The following is a 17,846-nucleotide window of genomic DNA, read 5'->3' on the forward strand; positions in this document are numbered from 1 at the left end:
ATTGGTGCCAAGAGGACCCGGAAAGACAAGACAGTAACAGGTTGTGAAGTGTTTTTCTGTTACTTTAAACGTCTCCTGTATCTTTTCTTATGTTACAATAACAAGCCGCCCCAGCCAGGGGCGCGTTTCTCGGGGACTCTCTCGGCTTCGGTCACGCCGGGGGTGTCACTGGGCTCTACGGGGAGCAGGGCGAGGCTTGTGGCTGGTCTCTGGCAGCGGAGGGGTTAACCCTGTGGCTCGCTGCTGAGGGCGGGGAAGTTGCTCTGGCTCTTACTGCTCCGCAGCTCCGGGGCTGAACTTCCCGGGTCAGACGCCGCCGCCGCCGCCGCCTCCATCGTGAGCCGGAGCTTGGGCTGAGCCGCTGCTGCTCCCAGCGGGGTGTGTGCGGGGAGAGCCCTTCCCCAGCGCCCCTCGGGGCCCAGCCGGGGGGACTTTTTGCGGGGGCTGGAACCAGCCCCGGGGTCTGCCGACACCAGCCCCTGAGCCGGAGCCTGCAGGTGAGGGGAGAGACCCGGGGGAAGGGCTGGGGCCGGGCAGGAAAGTGACTCTGCACCAACGGCCCCTCCTGGCCCCAGCCCTGCTCGCCCTGTATGTGTACGCTGTGGTTTAAAAGCCATGGCTGGCCCTAGCCTGGGGCTAAGGGACTGTTTAATTGGGGTGTAATTCAGCCTGGGGCTCACCTTAAACTCTGTGAATCGATGAATTTTCGGTTTTCGTCCAACAAGCACTCCCTGCACGTGTTTAATTAAGCGTCTGAGTGCGCCCATTGATTTCGCTATGGCGAAGGCTTAAAAAAGTCTCCCTGGATTTAGTTCTGGTGGGAGGGGCTGGCTCTGTGCCAGGGCTGGCTTTACCATGGGGTGAACTGAGGCGGCTGCCTCAGGTGTCAGACTGGGGCGGGGAGCCACTGGGACCCAGAATGTAGAAAATTGTGTCTGCTGCTGGTGCATCTGTATTCTCTCTGCTCTAGCTGCACAGAGATGGGGGAGTGCTGTGCTGGGGGAAGGAGGGCACAAGAGACATAACAAGCAGGCAGGAGAAAAGGTGAGCAGGAAAAACAGAAAGCAGCAGGGAGAGAGAGGAGGAGGAGCAGCCTCTTATGTGCATCCCCAGGAGCCTGGACTGATTAACACCAGCTTCTCAGGGAGCTTCCAGTTTCCTGCTGCTTCACTGAACCCACTTGAGGAGAACAGGCAGTCAACTGAACTAGTGGGAGTCAGTTAGGCCCTTAAGACGCTGATATGTTCCCTCACTCAGGCCCTGCTACCAGCCTGCTTCTTTGACCCCTTCAGCTGAGTGTTGAGAGCCACTATAACTGGCACAGAACAGCAGTCATGACTGAAAGACGAAAATGCCCCTCTGGGGCAGTATTCAGAAAAAGAAAGCAAGCAAAGGAAGCTTTCCTATCTAAGCAGGAAGGAGGTCTCCTGAGATACATAGACACAAATGTTCACGGTGAGCCTTCTGGCCCCAGTGAGGATGTGAGTGATGCGGAGATGCCTGATCTTACAGTTAGTCAGAGTACAGGTGACCTGGCAGCTATTGCAGCATCCATATCTCCATCTCAAATGGATGTAACCATGCACATTCCTGAAGAAAAGTGTAGATCAGAGAAGAGTGTGGTGGAGGCGCAAGAAACAGCCGCTACTGAGTTTACTTCATTAAGTCTAGATGGTCCAGGACTGTGGACCCACTTGAGCAGTAGCCTGAGGGACTTCCTTGTACTTCATGGGTCACAGCAAGTGAAAAACTTCATGTTCCCCAAAGACAATGAAAATAGAAGTTTCCATCCAACACATTACTGGCGTGAAATCCCCAATGGTGACAAAGTGGAGAGGCCATGGCTTATGTCCTCAAAACCCCAGAATGCTGCACACTGTTTTTGTTGCAAACTCTTCCAGTCTAATGTTCCAGCCACATTGGGTTCTACAGGAACAAAGGACTGGAAAAATCTGGCTGGAAATCTGGCATGCCATGAGAAGGCAGCAAATCACCAGAGAGCATTCCATAGGTGGAAAGAGCATGAGAGAAGACTAAGGTTAAAGGACCCCATAGATGATCAGCATCAAGAGAAAATAACATCAGAGTCTCTTTACTGACAAAATGTTCAGAAAAGGCTCATTGCCATGGTGAGAATGCTTGCTACCCAAAACTGAGCACTGCGTGGCGCTTCAGATCAGCTGTATGTGCCAAACAATGGAAACTTCCTTAAAATCGTGGAGCTGATGGCTGAGTTTGATGCTGTGCTCCAGGAGCAGCTAAGAAGAGTCACCACCCCAGAAACGTGTACACACCTCTACCTTGGAAAAACAATTCAAAATGAGATCATACAGTTACTGGCAACAAAAGTCAAACAGAAGATTGTGGTAGATCTGAAGTCAGCAAGATATTACTCTGTTATTCTGGACTGCACACTTGACATCAGCCATATGGAACAAATGACTTTAATGGTGCGTTTTGTAACAACAACAGAACCTAGTGAAGATGTCCCTGCAGTAGTGATGGTGAGAGAGCATTTTCTAGAATTTATTGACATTAATGATACTACAGGAGCTGGTATGACAAATGTGCTTCTTAAAAAGCTGGAAGATACGGGAATTGCGATTGCTGACATGAGAGGTCAGGGCTACTACGATAATGGTGCCAACACGAGAGGAAAGAACAGAGGAGGGCAGACACGGATCCGAGAGTTAAGCCCTCAAGCCTTTTTTGTCCCATGCAGTTTTCATTCATTGAACTTGGTGCTCAGTGATGCAGCATCAGCTTCTAGTGAGGCTGCTGAATTTTTTAATGTATTTCAAAGCATCTATGTATTTTTCTCTGCGTAAACTAATCGATGGCAAATTTTGAAGCAACATCTGGGAACTTCCTCTCTGACACTGAAACCACTGAGTGCCACACGATGGGAAAGTCAAGTGGAGGCGATAAAGCCTATCAAACACCAAATTGGGAAGATAGATGATGCCATAGTTGCCATTTATGGAGGATAATGCTATGACAGGAACTGTTCATGGGAGAACAGTGGCAGAGGGATATGGAATCACCAGAAACATACATCACTTCCAATTTCTGTGTGGCTTAATGTTGTGGCATGACATACTGTTTGAAATAAATGTTGTAAGCAAGAGACTCCAAGGTTTTGACCTTGATATATCTGGAGCAATGGAATAACTGGACAAAGCAAAGTCTTACCGGACAGATAAGGGATTTCAAAACGTTCTGAAGAGTGCACAGAAGTTGGCAGAGGAACTTCACACTGAAGCTATTTTCCCACCCATTCAAGAATACAAGAGTCAGCGAAGAAGACGACATTTTGATTACAAGGCACAGGATAATCCCATAAGAGACCCCAAAAAACAATTCAAAGTTGAATTCTGTAACCAGATGCTAGATTGTGCAATACAGTCAGTTGAAGAACATTTCATGCAGCTGAAGGAACACAGCAGTATATTTGGGATGTTGTATGATATTCCAAAACTCCTCACTATTACCTGAAGAAGACCTACACCAGCAATGCAGGGCACTAGAGACAGTGTTGACACATGATGACGTGCGCGATATTGATGCGAGTGATTTAGGTGATGAACTGAAAGCCCTTTCAAGATGCATTTCAGCAGGATCAACTCCAAAGACTGTTCTGGAATATATGTGCACAAATAAAATGACCACCCTCTTTCCAAATGCTTTTGTGGCTCTGTACATACTTCTAACATTTCCTGTAACAGTTGCCAGTGGAGAATGCAGCTTCTCCAAGCTGAAGTTAATAAAAACACATCTACGCTCCAGAATGACGCAGGAGAGGCTAGTCAGCCTTGCAACCATCTCAGTAGAGCATGAGCTGGCCCAGACTGTGGACCTTCAGCAGGAAGTAGTTCAAATCTTTGCAACCAAGAAGGCACGGAAAGCACCACTTTGATTATTCAAGCAGATAAAAACCCCAGTGTTTACTATGCAGACAAGAAAAGTTACATTTGCTGTTCAGGTGTTTGAAAGTTAAGTGTTACTTAAAATTTTTGAACGAGGCATTTTAAGTTGTTAGTTCTCCTTTTATTGGGGTAGGTAGCAGAGCAGTACCATGAGAGGAGTAGAACAGGAAGAAGGTAGAATTGAGACCTCAGGTTTCAAAATGTTGTGGGCCAGCCCTGATCTGTGCTATAATAAAATGATGAAGGCCAGGGCCTTTAAATACAGGAGCATAATTAAACAGTTATATCCATACTCAGGCACCTGAATAAGTAGCTTCATTATCAACAGTGAACACTCAGAACTGAACACCCATGTTGCAGGCTCTGCAATTTTAAACTCAGGCCACTGATGGAGAAAACTGACTATGAATTTCTGAGCTTAACTTTAGGGTCTTGTTTTTAATATCTTAGCATAAACATCCCCCCAGAATGGCAGAATCTAGAACTGTCTGGGAAAGAACTTGGGATGAATCTGGCTGTAAAAGGGACTGAAGCCCCTTCTGAAACCTCTTCAATTGCCTTCTTGCCCTGACAGGCTGCAAAACATTAGCTCCAGGTCATCCCATCCCAGCATGAGACGGAGAAGTGACATGGCCATAGCAAAGCCTGTGATCTTCGAGGAGGTGGCTGTGTATTTCACCAAAGGGGAATGGGCTCTGCTGGACCTGGGTCAGAGAGCTCTCTACAGGGATATCATGCAGGAGAATTATGAGATTGTGACCTCACTGGGTAAGGATTCCTGTCCCCTTGGGTATTAGAATCTGTGTGTCTCTGAAGCATCTGGTTCAACTGCTGTGCAGGATTCTTCATTGGTCCCCTAGATTTCAGGGGGATCAGCCCCAGTATTCCCAGATCCGGTGTGTGAGAGACTGTGCCCTCCACGTCCCCTCCCTTGGGACAGGAGATTCAAGGACATAATGTTAATGGAGCTTAGGTAAAAGTGATCATGACTTGATCATATTTATAATGTGCATTAGAATAAAGTCCAGACCAGTTATATAACTGGTGCTTCTAAAGGATCAATTTCACAAAGTTGAAAACAATTATGAGCCAAATCAGCTGTGAGGAAGAATTTCATCAGAAAAATGTGAATGATATTTGGGAATCAATTTAATAACACCTTCCTGGATGCCCAAAAAGCCACAATTCCACAACTGAGGAAGAAGGCTGTGTTGGTTAAAATACCAAGCTGTTTAGAGGGAGGGTGAAGGCAGCTGTAAAATGCAAAATAAAATATATTTATAACAAAATGGAAGAAAGGGGAGTTTGACCATTATGAAAATAAATCAGAAGTTGGGAAGTGTAAAAAAATTGATAAGGGAAGCCAAGGGACGCAAGGAGAAATCTATGGCCAGCAGAGTTAAGGACGATAAGAAGGAGATTTTAAAAAATATTAGGAACAATAAGCAATCCTGACAATGATAGTAGTATATTACTAAGTGGAAATGATAACATTATCAATAATAATTTAGAAATGGCAGAAGTCTTCAATAAATATTTTTCTATTTTGAATTTGAGGATGCAAAAGATGATTTAGTCATATCACAGGGTGGTTATAACACTCTTTCCATTCCATTGGTATCTCTGGAGAATGTTAAACAAAAGCTACTAAAGTTAGACATTATTAATTCAGCAGGTCCAAATAACTTGCACCTAAGAGGTTTAAAAGAACTGGCTGAGGAACTCACTGTCCATGAATGTTGATTTTCAATAAGTTTTGGAGTACTGGGGAAGTTCCAAATGTCTGGAAGAAAGCTAATGTGCCAATTTTCAAAAAGGGTAAACAGGATGACCCAGATTATTATAGGCTTGTCAGCCTGATATTAATCACAGGAAGATACTGGAGAAGCTAATATAGGACCCGATTAATAAAGAAATAAAGGAGGGTAAGGTAATTAATGTAAATCAATGTGTGTTTATGAAAAATAGATCCTGTCAAACTCACTTGATTTTTTTTTTGAGATTATAAATTTGGTTGATAAAGGTAAATGTTTTGATGTAATATACTTAGACTTCTATGAGATGTTTGACTTTGTTCAAAATATTTTGATTAAAATATTAGAAAGATATAAAATTAACACAGCACATATTAAAAGGATTAATAACTGGCTAACTGATAGGTCTCAAAACGTAACTATAAATCGGGAATAGTCATCGTGTGTGTGTGTTGAGTGGACTCTCACCGGCATCGGTTCTAGACCCTATGCTATTTAATGTTTATGAATGACCTGAAAGAAAAGATAAAATCATCACTGATAAAGTTTGTGAGTGACATAAAAATTGAGGGAGTGGTAAATAGTGAAAAGGTCAGGATACTGTTTCCGAGTGATCTGGATATCTCATAGTATACTGAGTGTTTACCACATTTCGATATGACTAAATGTATACTTCTGAGAACAAGGAAAGTTGGCAATACTTACATGATGGAGGAAAAGCAGTGAGTCTGAAAAGGATTTGAGGGTTGTGGTGCATAATCAGATGAACATGAGCTCCCTGTGTGATGCTGTGGCCAAAAGAGCTAATGCAATCCTGGAAGTAGTGGATTAGCCACTGGGCTGATGTGGCCTGTGCCTAAGGGCCCTGACCAACTGGGAGGCCCCTGGAAAAAATCCACCGCTGCTGGAGGAAGCCTGGAGCTCCTCTCCAGCAGCCCTGACCTGTCCCTGGCAGCAGCTGCAGGGAGCAGGGCAAGTCCCCAAGCCTGACCTGCTCTCCAGAAGAAGCACCAGGCAGGTGGGGTGGGATAGGCCCCAACCCCCTGACTCTGATCCCCTGCAGAAATGCAAAGGGGTGTCGGGGGAAGCCCCAGCACCCAGACCCCTGCTGTAGCCCTGGAACTGGAAGAGCTCTCGCTCCCCATTGTGGCCCTGGGGCCGTGGCATGGGGACAGAGCTTCTCCAGTCTTGGGGCCGCAGTGGGGCAGGGAGGGCAGAAAGGAGCAAAAGGGGTTGTGGGGCTGCAATGGAGGGGCGGGACGGGGAGGACCCTGGGTGGAACGGGGGCAGACGCTGGGGAAGGGACAGAAAGAAGTGGGGCTGTGGGTGGGGCCACAGGCGGAATGGGTGGAATGGGGGCCGGGCTGCAGGTGGAAGGGATGGGGAGGGGCCCCCCACTTGCTCTGACCCAGGGCCCCAAGAAATCTTAGTCTGCCTCTGGATCCTGGGATGCCTAAACAAGGGAATCTCAAGGAGGAGTAGAGAGATTATTTTACCTCTTTATTCAGCACTAGTGCGACCACTGCTGGGATGCTCTGTGTCCAGTTCTGGTGCCCACAATTCAAGAAGAATGTTTGTAAATTTGAGAGGGTTTGGCAAAAAGACACAACAATGTTTACTAGAAAGCCTGACTTATAGTGATAGACTCAAGGAGCTCAATCTATTTAGCTTAAAGAGAACATTAAGGGGTGGATTGATTACTGCCTATGAGTATCTACATGGGGAACAAATGGGGAATAAGTAGCTAGGTAGTAGTACTGCAGAAAAAATTGTCACTGATTGATTATGAGCTAACAACGTGATACAGTTGTAAAAAAGGCTAAAGTAGTCCTGGCGTTTATCAACAGGAGTTTCATATGTGAGATGTGGGATGTAATTGTCCTACTCTGCTCAGCACTGGTGAGCCTCAGCTGGAGTATTGCGTCCTGTTATGGGCACCACAATTTAAGGAAGGTGTGGACAACTTGGAGAGAGTCCAGAAGAGTGGAACAAAAATGAAAAATGGTTTAGAAAACATGAAAGACTAGGAAACGTTTAAAAACCTGGGGGTATTTAGTCCTGACAAAAGAAGACTGACGGGGGGACCTGATAACAGTCTTCAAATGAAAGAAAAGGAGGACTTGTGACACCTTAGAGACTAACCAATTTATTTGAGCATAAGCTTTCAAATATGTTTTTTTAAAGAGGACAGTGGTTTTTTCTCCACGTCCACTGAAGCAGGACAAGAAATAATCAGCTTAATCTGCAGCAAGGGAGATTTGGGTTAGATATTAGGAAAACACTTTCTAACTCTAAGGATAGTTGAGTACTGGAACATATTACCAAAGAAGTTGGTTGAATCACCATCACTGGAGTTTTGGACATGTTAGATGAACACCTGTCAGGGATGGCCTAGGTATACTTGGTCCTGTCCCAGCACAGAGGGCTGGATTAGATGGCCTCTTAAGGTCCCTTCCAGCTCAACATTTCTATTATTCTACTATTTGAGCCTAGGCAGGAGGAGACTGGCAACTTTTCCTCCAAAGTGGTCCTTGCTGTATCTGTGGAGTATGGAGCAGGATGAGATAGTGAGAAGAGCCAGCACCACACCTGAGATGGCAGTCAGCTGGGCATCTGGGTGGGCAGAGCAGGTCTCATGGGCAGTGAGGAATGGCTGATTGAGCATTCAGCAGCCAGGGGATGGGGCTGTAGTGCCTATGAGAGCAGGCCCTTTGCTCTCTGCAATGGACTGGGAGCAGGTGTCTAGTGATTTTCTTTCCAGGCCATCAGTGGCATTTCCTCTGTTTATTTTTTAACAACTGTTCTCAGGGAAGCACCTAGAGACTCCAGTCAGGGATGACAGCCTTGTGGACCCAAGTGTTCCATGGACACATTAGGAGACATGAGAGAGCTTGGCCTCTGTTGTGAAGGTGTGTGGGTGTGGAGGGGAGGTGTCATTGGCAGTGATGGAGAATTTACTTGTACCCCAAATACCTAGAGAGCATAGCAACTCTGCTCAGCTTCCCCGGGGAATAATTTAGGGCTGCTCCCTAGGCAGAGTGGATGAACCCTTGCTCCAGCCCAGTTCATCATGGGATCTTTTACAGTTTATAGCCCAGTCCCTGTAGTGTGGGGATGGGTAGGGGAAAGACCCTTTTTGCATTTTGCTGCTCAGATCCTAGGTCTGGAAGTAACAGCACTAACCTTAATGAACAAGATAAGCATTTGTTCCCCTTTCCCCCCCCCAAGCAGGATTTCCGATTTCCAAACCCAGTGTGATCTCCTGGCTGGAACGAGGGGAGGAGCCATGGGTCCCCAGTCTCTGGGGCTATGAGGAAAGGGAGATCTCAAGAGATGCCCACACAGGTGAGGAATCAGCTAACCTGCCTCAGAAACCAATTCTTGTATCCTCATGCAAACATGGCTCTTCATCAAGTGGGTGGGTGAAATTCTGGGGCCTGCGTTGTGGTGGAGGTCAGACTAGATGATCATAATGGTCCCTTCTGACCTTAGTATCTATGAATCAAGACTGTCTGACTCTTCAGCCCCTGCCTTTATTTATATTCAGAGGATGTGCAGAATGGCTGGGTCCCCTCCTGTCTCTCCTCTGGGGAAGATTTTTTGGAGGGGTGGTGATTTAGCTCCTGATATTTTCATCTTCCCAGCAGTTGTTTGGGTTTATTCCCCCTTTCCTTTCCCTCTTTCTGAGATTCCCTTTCCCCCAGCACAGGGAGTGACTTCTGTCTGGATTCTGTCTCTGTCCCAGCAGGTGATGGGATGGTGAGTGAGAACAAGGAGGAGAACCCTCAGCAGGAAGGTCCCGAGCAAATGGAAACACATGGGATTCTATCAGGAAGATCTGAAAGGAATGTTTTCCAGAACCCTGAGCACAAGGAGGCCTTGCAGAGTCAGTGCAGACAAGAGAGACATCAGGGAAACCAGCCAGGGCAGAGACAGGGTAAATCCGCTCAGAAGAGCAGAGGGGTTAAGCAAATCAAAGAAACTGTTCAGCAGAGAATCCCCACTGGAGAGAGACCAAACACGTGCAACAACTGTGGGAAAAGCTTCCTTTGCAGATCAGCCCTTATTACTCACCAGAGAATCCACACAGGAGAAAAACCCTTTAAATGCCCTGAATGTGGGAAAAGTTTCTGCAAGAAGTCAGCCCTTACTGACCACCAGAGAACTCACACAGGGCAGAGACCTTACAAATGCAATGAATGCGAGAAAAGCTTTACTTGCAACTCACACCTTCGATCACATCAGAGAATTCACAGGGGAGAGAGACCCTACGAATGCCCCCACTGCGGGAAACTATTCCGGCACAGCTCAACCCTCATTAGGCATAAGAAAATCCAAACAGGACACAAACCCTAGAAATGTCCTGGCTAGGGATGGATCAAGTAAATAACACCTTTGTTGGGTCCTATGATTCCCAGAGAGTCAGGACAGTCTGGAGTGACCATATAACGAGAACATGCAACAGTTGTTAAAGGAGAGAATGAAATTAACTGCCAGGAACAGAGCTGTGCAGAGCAAGAGGCTGAGCTAGAGTCCCATGTTATGATGGGATTTGATTATAGCATCCTCTGTTCAGCTCCTATATTAAAGTTTGATGTTATTCACCTAGAACCATCTTTATCTTATACAATGTGACTTCTCATTTATTCTTGATAGTGTTTTGGGCCTGGATCCACCAAGGGGCCTAGGTGTTGTGACATCGAGAATTACAACACCTAACTTTTAGGGTCGTAGAAAATCACAGGTATGACACTGGGATCCGCAGAGCCTGAGTTTGGAGCCCAATCTCCCTGTAAGATGAGTATGCAGAGAGAGGCATCCTACAATTGCCTTTTTAAGTAGATCAGCAAGTTGAGACAGTAGCTGCAGCCAGCAAGCTCCTTCTGTCCTGAGCCCTGTTGTGTCCCCCCACCTGCCCTATGGAGAAGGGGTAAGTGAGGGGCAGGAGCAGGGGGGGAGGGGAACACCCTGACATTAGCCCCCCTCCTCTCCCCTCCTCTCACCCCCACACAGCAAGCAGAAGGCTCCCTGGAGCAGCTCCAAGGCAGAGGGCAGGAGTAGCACATGGCAGTGGGGGGAGGGACAGCTGAACTGCCGGCAACTGGAGGGGAACCGGACTAAGTTATAGGATTTGAATTTGACAAAATTATAATTAAAATTGATTTGGTGCTGAGTTACACTGTGTGCTTTCACTTGTAATTGCCAATTATTGCTTACACTTGTGTGTGTAGTGCTGCGCTCACTTCACTTGATTACTAAATTATCTGGTATACTGCTTAAAAGAGCTACTCTTGACATCTGTGGTTTGTTGAGTACATAACTAAATCTCAGATGTGTTATCATTTGTGGAAATTCATTGTTGGATGATAAATTCTGTTTTGTTTTCTTACTTTAATTCAATTTGTACCTTTAAGTGCTAGTGAGAGCTAGCAATTTTGTTAAATAACTGTTCTGCTCTGCATCTCACACTCATCCCCTGCAGCTGTGCTGTGTTTACACATTTGAGTGAGAATTACCTGCTGGTGAAAAATGCATCCTTAAATCTCTCTCCCTCGTTACATTACACTGTGTGTGAGAGAAAAAAGCTATCTTCTGACTTCAAAATCTCACATCCATCTTTGTGTGTGTTTGAAACTTTAGAATACTTTCAAACTAACTTTAATTTTTGTGTATGATTTTTGAACTACAGAGCTATCTAAAGTGCTCATACCTTACACTCGCCTCTAGCTTCATTCCAATCGTGGTGTAGGGACTTCTCTAGCACAGTTATAAATAGCAGTGTAGAAGGTGAGGCACGGCTTAGGAGACTAAAGACATGACTGAACCCTGTGGATATGTACCCTACACTGGCCCTCAACTCATCCAGGCACTGCCTCCCCCATCTACACTGCTATTTTTAGCAATGCAGTGTCCCCCTTCCTCCCTGCCTCAGTTTGCTGCCAGACCCTTTCCCTGACTCTGGGAGCTGCTGGAGCCTTTACCTAGGGCAGGGAGACTCTGGCTGTGGGGAAAGACTCCAGCAGCTCTCCCTGCTGAGCCTTTTCCTGTGGCCTACTCCTGCCAGAGCCTTTCACTGACACATGCAGCTATGCACCATAATGTAGACCCAGCTTGCTGTTCACTGAGTCATGAAGTTGTGGGTCACCAGTGTGGTTAGATGTTTGGCTGTGTATGTGTTTTTTGAGTGTGCTGCCCCACCTCTGCAGACAGCTAGCTGGCACAGCAGACCTTGAATGAACCGCTCAATGACTACAAGATCCGTTAAGGTACGAAGGCACCAGGCCAGGTTTATTGTTGACAAAGCACGGTAATAGCACCTGGCAGACTCTACAAGAATACTAAAACATGTATGTTTGTAACAATGGACGCAGCGTAGTGAATGGTGGGACTTTCCGTTCCCCCCTCGGCTGAACAAATATTATCCCTCTGAAATATATTTTTATACCCGAATACAAACAAGTTAGTACTGCCTCTGACATAATTAGTTACTACCTCCTGATGTAGCTAGTTATCACCTTGTACATGTTGGTTGAATTAAAACATTTTCATTATATACTGTCATCCTGACTATCTTTAAAAGGGATCAGTGTGTTCCTGTTATTTTTGAAAAATGTTTTTTACCATTTTTAATACCCGAATGTTCTCGTATCACTTAATATTGGAATGTGTTTGCATGAATACTTTGTGCTTAGCACTTCTTAGGAATATGTATTTGCGCAATATTAGCCCTATTCTTACCAAATTCTGTGAGCAGTCCCTGCCTTATACCAGGCCTTTAATACAAGGGCATATGTCAGCCTCTCTTCCTACTACAGCCATTGCCAGTGGATGCAGTGCATTGAAACCATGTCCAGATAGACATGTGTCTACACTGCTGAATTCCAAGCTGTAGTAATCATATGTATGTGAATTTGCCTTAAAAATCATGCTTAGCCTCGGAATACTACCATCGTAAGAGAGACGGAAAAGAAGTATCAATGGTTTTGCTAGCTTTTGTTAGTTGAAACTACTTTCAGTTCTGTTGTCCTGTGCAACCTCTCTAGTTCAAATTTATTTTTAGTTTAAAAGTTTTAATATCAAGTTGAATTATAGTTGTTGTAATCTAGTTACTTCACTGAGTTTTTACTTGGTTATATTACACTATTTTGTTAAATTGAGCTGTTGAATTACGTTGATGCTTAGCTACTAATTAATCTTAATTAGGATAATCATCCTGTTGATGCTGTAAGTATCCTAAGTAATTAAGTGAATACCACTGTGTTTAATGCTCACAGCTTTTTAAAATTTATACTGTTTTATATCTGGTCCATTCAATATATTTAACCAATGTTGTTTTTATTTACTGCCTTATTTAGTATTTCATGTTTAGTTAAGAGGTTATTTTAAGCAGGGCTTTGGAGCTGTACTCCAGCTCCAGGCAAAAACCTGCAGCTCCACTGCTCTGGAGCTGCTCCATGCGCCCGCTCCGGGCTCTGCTCCAAAGCCCTGGTTTTAAGAGTTGCTCCATTGTATTATTTGTTTTATTTACCTGGAGTATCTCATTTGGATAATTCTTCATGATTTAATTGTTTGTTGGTTTCTTCTGTCATTTCTTATTTCTTAAATGTTTATTTTAAAGCCAATTTTAATGGTTTATTTTGGGACATCCCTTAGTGTTTAGGGAAAAGTATCCCCAATACATTCTTCTGTGGTTACACCCTGATAGCAGTCTCACTAATAACCATAATTAATAATTTCATGTGCTTGTTTGGTTTTCCTGAACTGGTTGTATGAGAAGCTATTGTTCACAATTCCATCTAATTAATTGTTGGTTCTCTCACTTACCAATTCTGATAATTGTTTGATTCTTTTGGTAATTTTACTTTGAAAATTAGCTGGCATCCAACAACTTTCTGGAGACAGCTTCACCTCTGCATTCCTGACTTCTGAACCATTTTCCGGGACACTTGGACAAGGCGAAAGGAGCTTTTTAACTAAACCCCGAGTAGATTTGCTGTGGCGTGGGTGTTTGGAAGACAGAAAAAAAAAAAAGGAGGAGCCTTCTGACAAGATTGGAGGATGCCAAGCAGATCTGCCTAGTGTGGTAGATACTTGCTGGGTTTTGCTGAACATCTCTGAGAGCAAGGGGAAGATCTTCACTGATAGCTGGCAGGTGGACATGAAGGGACTTTCTGCATGTTATGAGCTGCCAAAGAGGGGACCCCTATGAGATTCCCTAATTGGTCAGGGAAACATGGTCAGGGATGTGTTGAGGTAGAAAATGAATGTCCTGTAATCCAGTGTGTTTGTGTTGAGATTTTATTAAGAGTTGATGCTATTAGAGGGGATCTGCATCTCAGTTAAATTTTTCAGCTGAGTTGTACAGGACAAAATCTTTGTTGATTAAACATAACACAGGGAAAATTTCAAACCAATGGCCCTGTGACAAGTGCTGAGCACACACATGGCTGTGTTGATAGGCTCACAACAAATGTGTAGAACAAAATAGTTCTCTTTGTCTTGGTGGGTGCAATGGTGGAGGCAGGGCCTGCCATTTGAGGGCACAAAAGGGGGCTCCCACTACCCTGTGTTCTCCACGGGCTGCAAAACATGGCTAGGGTGGGGTGTTCTTTGTCAACATCATCCCACTGCGTTCTCTAGCCATGCTGTTTGCTTCTGCATCATATTCAGAAGCCTTTCCTGTATGTCCTTTCCTTTTTCCTTGTTCTCCCTTGAGAGCAGGGGGCAGGGATAGGTGTGACTTAATGACCCCTTAATGTTGACTGGTAAAGGGGTTGCAGGAATGTCCTAATTCTGGTCTGTACATTCTGGTTCCGCCAAGAATGTCACGTGAGGTCTTAAATGAAAGCTAGGCTCACACTGTGTCAAGGTTTCTTCCCCACTCTGAACTCTAGAGTACAGATGTGGGGACCTGCTTGAAAACCTCCTAAGCTTACTTTTACCAGCTTAGGTTAAAACTTCCCCCAGGTACAAACTATTTTACCTTTTGCCCTTGGACTTTATCACTGCCACCACCAAACGTCTAACAAGTATACAGTTGGGAAAGTGCCCGTTTGGAAACGTCTTTCCCATCATAGAATCATAGAATATCAGGGTTGGAAGGGACCCCTGAAGGTCATCTAGTCCAACCCCCTGCTCGAAGCAGGACCAATTCTCAGTTAAATCATCCCAGCCAGGGCTTTGTCAAGCCTGACCTTAAAAACTTCCAAGGAAGGAGATTCCACCACCTCCCTAGGCAACGCATTCCAGTGTTTCACCACCCTCTTAGTGAAAAAGTTTTTCCTAATATCCAATCTAAACCTCCCCCACTGCAACTTGAGACCATTACTCCTCGTTCTGTCATCTGCTACCATTGAGAACAGTCTAGAGCCATCCTCTTTGGAACCCCCTTTCAGGTAGTTGAAAGCAGCTATCAAATCCCCCCTCATTCTTCTCTTCTGCAGGCTAAACAATCCCAGCTCCCTCAGCCTCTCCTCATAAGTCATGTGTTCTAGACCCCTAATCATTTTTGTTGCCCTTCGCTGGACTCTCTCCAATTTATCCACATCCTTCTTGTAGTGTGGGGCCCAAAACTGGACACAGTACTCCAGATGAGGCCTCACCAATGTCGAATAGATTCCCCAAATTCCTCCCAACCCTTACACCCCCTTTCCTGGGGAAGGTTTGATAAAAATCCTCACCAATTTGCATAGGTGAACACAGACCCAAACGCTTGGATCTTAAGAACAATGAAAAAGCAATCGGATTCTTAAAAGAAGAATTTTAATAGAAGAAAAAGTAAAAAGAATCACCTCTGTTAAATCAGGATGGTAAATACCTTATAGGATAGTCAGATTCAAAACATAGGAAATCCCTCTAGGCAAAAACTTAAGTGACAAAAAACCAGGAATCTACATTCCATTCAGCACAGCTTATTTTCTCAGCCATTTAAAGGAATCAGAATCTAACGCATATCTAGCTAGATTACTTACTAAGTTCTAAGACGCCATTCCTGTTCTGTCCCTGGCAAAAGCATCACACAGACAGAGAGAGAGGCTTTGTTTCTCCCTCCCCTCAGCTTTTGAAAGTATCTTGTCTCCTCATTGGTCATTTTGGTCAGGTGCCAGCGAGGTTATCCTAGCTTCTTAACCCTTTACAGGTGAAAGGGTTTTTCCTCTGGCCAGGAGGGATTTTCAAGAAGTTTACCCTTCCCTTTATATTTATGACACACTGGTTATTCATATTGTTGTGAAATGTACATACAGAGACTATGTAAATATGTTCTTAGATTCTGTATCTAGGTATGAATCACCAGCAGAAATGACAAAATGTTTTTTCTGTCCGACAAGAGATCTCTCTGCACCTCTCTCTCCTTGTCTGCTACAAATTAAGCATTATAAGCTAACAGAATGGATGTCCATCTACATACAAAGTTATCAAACAGATGAAAAGTCAACAGAGAAGCAGCACCCAGGAAAAATAAGCCATGGGCAGACATCCCCTTATTCTGCTTCTAGGAGGTAAAGAGACATTTGTATTCATGAAAGCGAAGTTTCAGCCACCACTACAGAGGTCTTTGGGGAAATAAACTTCTCCAGGCATGAGGATAACCTGTTAGTTCAGTTTAGTGTCTAGAAAGCGTGTTCTGATCTTGTTTTATGTGTAACCTTTTGTTTCCAATATCATTACTCACTATCACTTGAATCTTGCATCTTTTGTAATAAACTTTATGAAAGTGCTGTGGTACTAAGTAAGCTGCTGATTGTGAGGTGACGTGTACAAGCTGCTGTTTTTCCTTGGTAATTCTGTGAGTAGCTAGTGTCAGGGGCTGGATATCACAGGAGAACACTTCAAAGGGACTCAGGGACTAGGTTGCACCTATTGTTAACCTGCTAGGTAAATTAAGGGCTGGCCTAGCCCAGAAGAGAGAGCTTGGAAGACTAACAAGCTGGTGGTGTCAAGGAGCTGACACCCAGCTAAGCACAAGCAAGCCACTGTCCCCCTGTAGATGGGGGTAACAAAGTGACTCTATGATTCTATGACTCTCAGTCCTAGGTACCCCAAGAACCATCACAGTAGGTAACTGCATGTGCACCTCTTCAGGCTTTCCTTATACTGAGGGATGTTACCCTGAGGTGTCCCCAGGAGGCAGAGAAGGGTCTTGTTAAAAAAGGCAGTGGGCCCAAGGGGAAGATATGCAGCACTGCTCTTTACCTGGATGGTGCTGTCACTCTCTCTCAAGTGGCTCATGACCATGAGTGCCAACTTCAGGGCAGACTGTCAGAAAGTGGGGCAGACACCCCCAACGTGGTGGTGTGATTTCACCAAGCCAGTAACAAATGTGAATTTCTGAAGCACTAGAACAGTCTTACCACAGAGTCACAGACAGTGCCCTTGGGTGCTCCGGTCTCTCTTGCCACGCAGGCAAGCTGGACTTTGTGATAAATGGTCACTTATACCTAAGATCACAAAATATGCAGGTTGCCCCCAGTCCCAAGAGACTTTTTGCTTAGTATTCACCTGTGCCTCAATATGTACCTTAGATCTCACACCAAAGACAATGCTAGTAGCCAATCCTATAATAAACTAAGGATTTGTTAACTAGGAAAAATAACTGAGAGACAGGTTGCAGGCAACATATATACACAAGTGAGTTACAGTCTATGGTTCCAAAAGGTGACAGAATTGCACTCATCTGTCAGCACTGAATGTCTTTTAGGGCTAACCCAGGTTGACCCTGGGGGTCTCTGCTGGGGAGAGTCCAAACAGCAAAGAGATGAAGAATTTTCTTGTCAGAGATCTTTATTTCCTTCTTCCAGAATTGAAGCTGATGGGATGAGCTTTCTTGCACATAGCACCTTCCTGGATGTGAGAGGACCATCAACCCAGTCTTTGTATCACAATGGCCCAGTTAGTTTTTATAGTCCTTCTTCATGGGTGGGGAAACCACTCCTCCTGCCCAGGTTCACAAGTTCAGAGAGGGCATTTTTACAGTTATAAAGCAAAACTTACATATTACCTTATACAGAAATTATAAGTAAGACTAATGTATGCAGAAACTATAAGCATCTTACAGAGTCTAAACATTAAACCAGTGGTTCTCAAACTTTTTTTTGTAGACCATTTGAAAATTGCTGAGGGTCTCAGTGGGCCACTTAATGATCTTTCCAAATGTTGTTTGTACCAT

General features: G+C 44.7%; 1 protein-coding gene across 3 annotated transcripts; it reads left to right on the forward strand.

The window, feature by feature from the left end:
• The first annotated feature begins 349 nt into the window (after positions 1-349).
• Positions 350-12,211, forward strand: LOC144275317 (zinc finger protein 2-like). 3 transcript variants are annotated; one of them, XM_077834535.1, is made up of 4 exons: positions 350-497; positions 4,501-4,694; positions 8,909-9,025; positions 9,426-12,211. In XM_077834535.1, the coding sequence occupies exons 2-4, from the start codon at positions 4,538-4,540 to the stop codon at positions 10,034-10,036; spliced, it is 885 nt and encodes a 294-aa protein (XP_077690661.1). In that variant the 5' UTR covers positions 350-497; positions 4,501-4,537; the 3' UTR covers positions 10,037-12,211. The 3 variants fall into 3 exon arrangements, with proteins under 3 accessions (XP_077690661.1, XP_077690662.1, XP_077690663.1); XM_077834536.1 differs by having other exon boundaries at positions 9,429-12,211; XM_077834537.1 differs by having other exon boundaries at positions 8,912-9,025; positions 9,429-12,211.
• The last annotated feature ends 5,635 nt before the right edge of the window (positions 12,212-17,846 follow it).

The sequence above is a fragment of the Eretmochelys imbricata genome, chromosome 14 (assembly GCF_965152235.1).
Source record: "Eretmochelys imbricata isolate rEreImb1 chromosome 14, rEreImb1.hap1, whole genome shotgun sequence".
NCBI lineage: Eukaryota > Metazoa > Chordata > Testudines > Cheloniidae > Eretmochelys > Eretmochelys imbricata.